Source organism: Zea mays, chromosome 9, assembly GCF_902167145.1.
Source record: "Zea mays cultivar B73 chromosome 9, Zm-B73-REFERENCE-NAM-5.0, whole genome shotgun sequence".
In the NCBI taxonomy this organism is placed as follows: Eukaryota; Viridiplantae; Streptophyta; class Magnoliopsida; order Poales; family Poaceae; genus Zea; species Zea mays.
The window spans coordinates 13,689,383-13,694,455 of record NC_050104.1 but is presented as its reverse complement, the minus strand read 5'-3'; the positions used below and the strand labels follow the sequence as shown (position 1 = coordinate 13,694,455).

Here is a 5,073-nt window from a genome sequence, read left to right as displayed (position 1 = left end):
TCCCAAAAGTTGCTATTGTTATATGTGATGATGAGTGAGCTTTGAGAAAGAAAGGATAACCCTATAATGATTGATACAATTTACAGAAGAAAATACAGAATGAAGGGGATCACCCCCTCCATTTCATGGCTCTGTCTCCGTCCCCTCTCATCTTCCCACCTAGCTACAACAGAATTCTGTTCTTGCATTTCCCTAACTTGTCTGGACTAAAAAAATGCGACTTTTTTTTTATCTGAGAGAGTGTGTGTGGAAGGCACGACAGAGCGGTATACTAATCACATACTGATCATCATGGAAACTCAGTCTCATGTCTCGGGCCCATTTTATACTGATCATCACGAGTTCCTCAGCCGGTTGTATACTTGTATCCGTAGTAGTTGAGGTACCACCTGACGAACTTCTTCAACCCCACCTCCAGGCTCGTCGTCGGCTTGTAGCCGAGCTGCTCCCGGGCCAAGCTGATGTTGGCGTGCGTGTATGGCACGTCGCCATTGCCGGGCATCTCCACCACACTCTTCTTGGCCTTCACCCGCAGGTACCTCTCCAGGATGGACACCATGGTGGGCACCGTGACGGGCGACGTGTTCCCCAGGTTGAAGATCCGGTAGGGCGCCGGGCCGCGCTTCTTGCCGCCGGTACCGGTGCTCCGGCCCGCCGTGTCCAGCGACGCGAGGCAGCCGAGCACGATGTCGTCGATGTAGGTGAAGTCCCGGGCGAGGTCGACGTGGTCCCTGCCCCTGTACACCGTGATGGGCTTCCCCTGGAGGATGTTGCGGGTGAAGGAGAAGTAGGCCATGTCGGGGCGGCCCCACGGCCCGTACACGGTGAAGAAGCGGAGGCCGGTGACGGAGAGGCCGTAGATGTGGTTGTAGGTGTGGGCGATCTCCTCGCCGGCCTTCTTGGTGGCGGCGTACAGCGACGCCGGGTGGTCGGTGCGGTGCGCCTCCGAGAAGGGGACGCGGTCGTTGAGGCCGTAGACGGAGGAGGAGGAGGCCCAGACGACGGCCGGCTGCGGGTCGGCGTCCTTGCAGGCCTCGAGGAGGGAGACGAGGCCGGCGACGTTGGAGTGGACGTACGACGCCGGGTTCTCCATGGCGTAGCGCACGCCGGCCTGCGCCGCGAGGTGGAGCACGTGGGTGAAGGGCACGACGTCGAAGAGCTTGGCCAGGAGGCGGCCGTCGTTGATGTCGCCCTCCACGACGAACACGCCGTGGCTGCCCAGCAGCGCGCGCCGCGCCTTCTTGAGCGAGGGGTCGTAGTAGGAGTTGAAGCTGTCGATGCCGACGACGCCGTCGCCGCGCTTGCGGAGCGCCAGCGAGCAGTGCGCGCCCACGAAGCCCGCGGCGCCCGTGACGAGCACGGACAGCCCCGCGGGCGCCCCAGGCGCCGACCGCCGCCGCGGCGACGCCGACGCCCGGATCTGGCGCTCCCAGTGCAGCCCGCCCCAGGACGCCGCGAAGTAGCGCGGGGAGGTGCTGTCGACGAAGGAGTGCACGCTCAGGTACGTGGCCGTCATGGCCACCAGGAAGAGCGCCCACAGGAACATGGTCCCCGTGGACGCGAAGCAGCGGTGCAGGTGCCGGCTCATTGCCCACCCGCTCCACCTTCACCTTTTCTCCCGGGCGTCGACAGCCTACATCCTCCTCGCGTGCGATGCGAGACCCACCTGCACTGCAGTGCAGCCCACTCCGGCGCGCGGCCAATGCTAGGTCTCGGTCTATTCCGTCGCAGGGACCGATCCGTCGTCGGTTGGCTCCACCTCCTGCTGATCTCCTTTTATGCGATGGCGTCCTTGCAAGATCGTCTTCTCGGCAGTGATGGCATGGCAGCACGGCGATGGGCGGAGGCGGCCGGCGCGTGCCGAGGGACCAAGGAGGGGACGAGAGAGAAAGGGGAGATGCTATAAGTAGCCATTGGCTTGGTGCCGAGGCGATGTTGATGGAGCGAGGTTCCTATAATTTAGCCCCGTTTATTCTTAGCCGCTAGCTGGAGTTGAAGATACACGACACGAGTATATTATATATGCTCGGTCGCTGTAGAGGCTTCATTCCGGCGGTGGCGGTTCACGGGTGCAGGCAGGCTGCTTTCCAGGAGCAGGAGCAGGAGCTTTCAAAGTGGCGTGGCCATGAGGGAGGGGAGACAGAGCTCTCCCGTGTAGCATGGCTTCACTTTACACAAACAGCTCCACCGGTGGAGCTGGAGCTGATTTGGTATCCTGTTTGAGAAAACAGCTCTAAGTAATGGACAAAACGAAAGAAAAGACCACACTACTCTTTCATTCGAAGTTTTTTTAATCGTCCGACGCTACACAAAAACACTCAGAGAGGAACTTCCATCGTCGGACTAGTCCACGACCATTGGCCGCTGAACCAATGTTTATGGTCCTACGATGAAAAAAGAAAACAGCCATTTTCCTGGCACTAGTCGGCGGTGGGTGGTATGGGCTCGGCAGTCTGTGGCAGGCAGGAGGAAAGCCCGTGTTGCTTCTCCGGGCGAGCAAACTCTGGTCAAGCCCATGGGCCGAAGACTCGTCACCGGCGGCAATGGAAACGGTGGCAGATACGGGAGGCGTGGAGGGGACATGGACAGAAGCCCAGAATGAAGACAGGCAGTACTGCTGCTGTGCTGTGGCTCCAGCGTCCCAGCTTAGCTTTTCGACAAGGCCAGCGTCCGCTCACTGTTGACATGTCGCGTTTGGAGGGTCACGACCACACTAATAATACAGCAACAGTGCACCATCTGGTTCACGATGGGTACGGTGTCTCTTGCTCGACTCCCAGATGGGCGCTGGCTGGTCGAGTCATCACAGAGCTCGCTCTCCTATTGATTTGCCTTTGCTACCCGTTAATCAGAGCAGCAGCGGCTTTACATTACAGACACAAGCAACCAGCCGGCATCACTGCAGGCACGCACAGTGACAGTACCCATCAGGAAAAGCAGAAAGAAAAGTTCTTGTGCCGGCACCGGCAGCCTGCAGCAGCTGCGGCGCAGGCTTTCTGCATTCTGAATACTAGGGATAGGGAGTAGTATTTGGTTGCAGATTTGCAGGCCTGAACTCCACTGGCTTCCTCATCCTCGGATCCCCCACCCTAACGAACCCTTTGACCATCACCGCTCTGCCACTCTGTTGCATCGCCGTCCGTCGGTGTCACGGTGTGTCCGTCAAGTCCGTCACCAACCCTCTCCCGAGTCCCAAACAAAGGCCAAATCCCCGCCCCACTCACACTCCACACCGTGGTCTCGCGCCATGCCGCGTCTCCCGTAGACAACAAACCACGTCGCGTCCCTCTTCGTCGGCGTCGCGGTGGCGGTCCAGTGATCACAGCTGGTGCGGAGGGAGCAAGAAACCAGGAATGGACGCTCCTCCCGCGCCGCCGCCGCCGCCGGGGTCTCCCGCCATCGAGCGGAAGCTGAGCCCGGGGGTGCTCCTCCTCATCGCGATCCTGGCCATGGTCTTCTTCATCTTCGGCCTGCTCAACCTGCTGGCGCAGAACCTGCTGCGCCTGCGCCGGGCGCGCCGGCGCCGGCGGGTCGGGGACGCCGCGGCGCCCGACGGCAGCAGCCCCACGGCGTTCCAGGGCCAGCTCCAGCAGCTCTTCCACCTGCACGACGCGGGCGTCGACCAGGCCTTCATCGACGCGCTGCCCGTCTTCCCCTACCGCGCCGTCGCCGTCGGCCGCCGCGCCGCCAAGGACGCCGACGAGCCGTTCGACTGCGCCGTCTGCCTCTGCGAGTTCGCCGACGACGACAAGCTCCGCCTGCTCCCGACGTGCGGCCACGCGTTCCACGTGCCCTGCATCGACGCCTGGCTGCTGTCGCACTCCACGTGCCCGCTCTGCCGCGCCAGCATCCTCGCCCCCCAGGCCGACTACTACTACTCCAGCCCGTCCCCGCCGCCGTCCTTGCTCGTGCCCCACTCGTACGGCCTCGCCGAGACGCCCGCCGACGAGGATCCGGGAGCCGGAGACGGCGACGAGTCACCCAAGCACGCGGAGGAGGTCGTGGAGGTGAAGCTGGGCAAGCTCCGGTGCTTCGACGGCAATGCCAGCGCCAGGGACCTGGCGGCGGGCGACGGCACGGGTAGCGGCAACAGCAGTGGCAGGGGAAGCCTCGGGCAGAGGAGGTGCCTGTCCATGGGATCCTACGAGTACGTCATGGACGACCACGCCGCGCTCCGCGTCACCGTCAAGGCAACAACCCCCAAGAGGAGGCCCGCGAGCCCGAGGCCGTCGCGCCGCCGCCACGCGCTGTCGGCGTGCGACCTCGGGTGCCCCAGGAAGGCGGGCGCGTGGGAGACGGCCGTCACGGAGGCCGCCGCGAGCCTCAGCAAGGACAGCTTCTCCACGTCCAAGATCTGGATGGCGTCGGCCGCCGGGAGAGAGGAGGACGGCCGCCGGCCCGGCCAGAGACGAGCCGCGTCGTTCCGGTGGCCGGCGATCGCCTCGAGCGCCTGCAAGTGGCACCGCAGGGACGAGGAACCTTTCGACGTCGAGGCGGGAAGCCCCGGCGGCGACAATGCCGTCTCGTCTCTGACAGAAGAGATGCCACCGTCGGTGGCTAGGGCGGCGATGGTCTGGGTCGCCGGCGGGGGGCACGGGAGCCATTCGTGATCCGCATTTGGTTTGCACGTTGGTTCAAGTTCAACACACTACACACAAGATTGGATTTTCTTCTTCTTTTTGTGCTCGTCTGATTTCTTGTATGCTTTTGTTTTGTTTTGTTTTGTTTCTTAGATTGCTTGCTGTAGTGGTCGCAAAGCAAGCAGGAAGCTGTATAAAAAGGAAAATACGTGTGTGTAGGTCTGTAGGAGTTGCATTGGTCTGACTCAAACATAGCAGAGTATAAGAGGGATTCGTTCTCGGTGATTTGCTTTAGAGGTTGAACAGTGGTGGAGGAGGAACTTGGAAGCCACTCATGAGCAATAAAGAAGAGTAGCTGTTCTGGTAGGCCAGGTTGGTCGAGGGTGATGGATTTCAATGAAAATTCCAGATCTTGTTAGCATCTGTGCACCTCGCTGCCTCCTCTTGATGGAAAGAAATAAAAAATCACCCCAGGACACAGATTTAAAGCTGA

General features: G+C 61.2%; 2 protein-coding genes across 2 annotated transcripts; one reads left to right on the top strand and one right to left on the bottom strand.

The window, feature by feature from the left end:
- On the bottom strand, positions 1–2,256 carry LOC103637966 (UDP-glucuronate 4-epimerase 1). Its single transcript, XM_020544325.2, has one exon. It carries the CDS (start codon positions 1,586–1,588, stop codon positions 347–349), a length of 1,242 nt encoding a protein of 413 aa, XP_020399914.1. The 5' UTR covers positions 1,589–2,256; the 3' UTR covers positions 1–346.
- Positions 2,257–2,551: 295 nt separating this feature from the next.
- LOC103637965 (RING-H2 finger protein ATL46) lies at positions 2,552–5,073 on the top strand. Its single transcript, XM_008660964.3, has one exon. The coding sequence runs from the start codon at positions 3,354–3,356 to the stop codon at positions 4,608–4,610; it is 1,257 nt and encodes a 418-aa protein (XP_008659186.1). The 5' UTR covers positions 2,552–3,353; the 3' UTR covers positions 4,611–5,073.

Coding starts and splice junctions, on each gene's coding strand:
- LOC103637966 (XM_020544325.2), bottom strand. CDS start 1,588: ATGAGCCGGCACCTGCACCGCTGCTTCGCGTCCACGGGGACCATGTTC.
- LOC103637965 (XM_008660964.3), top strand. CDS start 3,354: ATGGACGCTCCTCCCGCGCCGCCGCCGCCGCCGGGGTCTCCCGCCATC.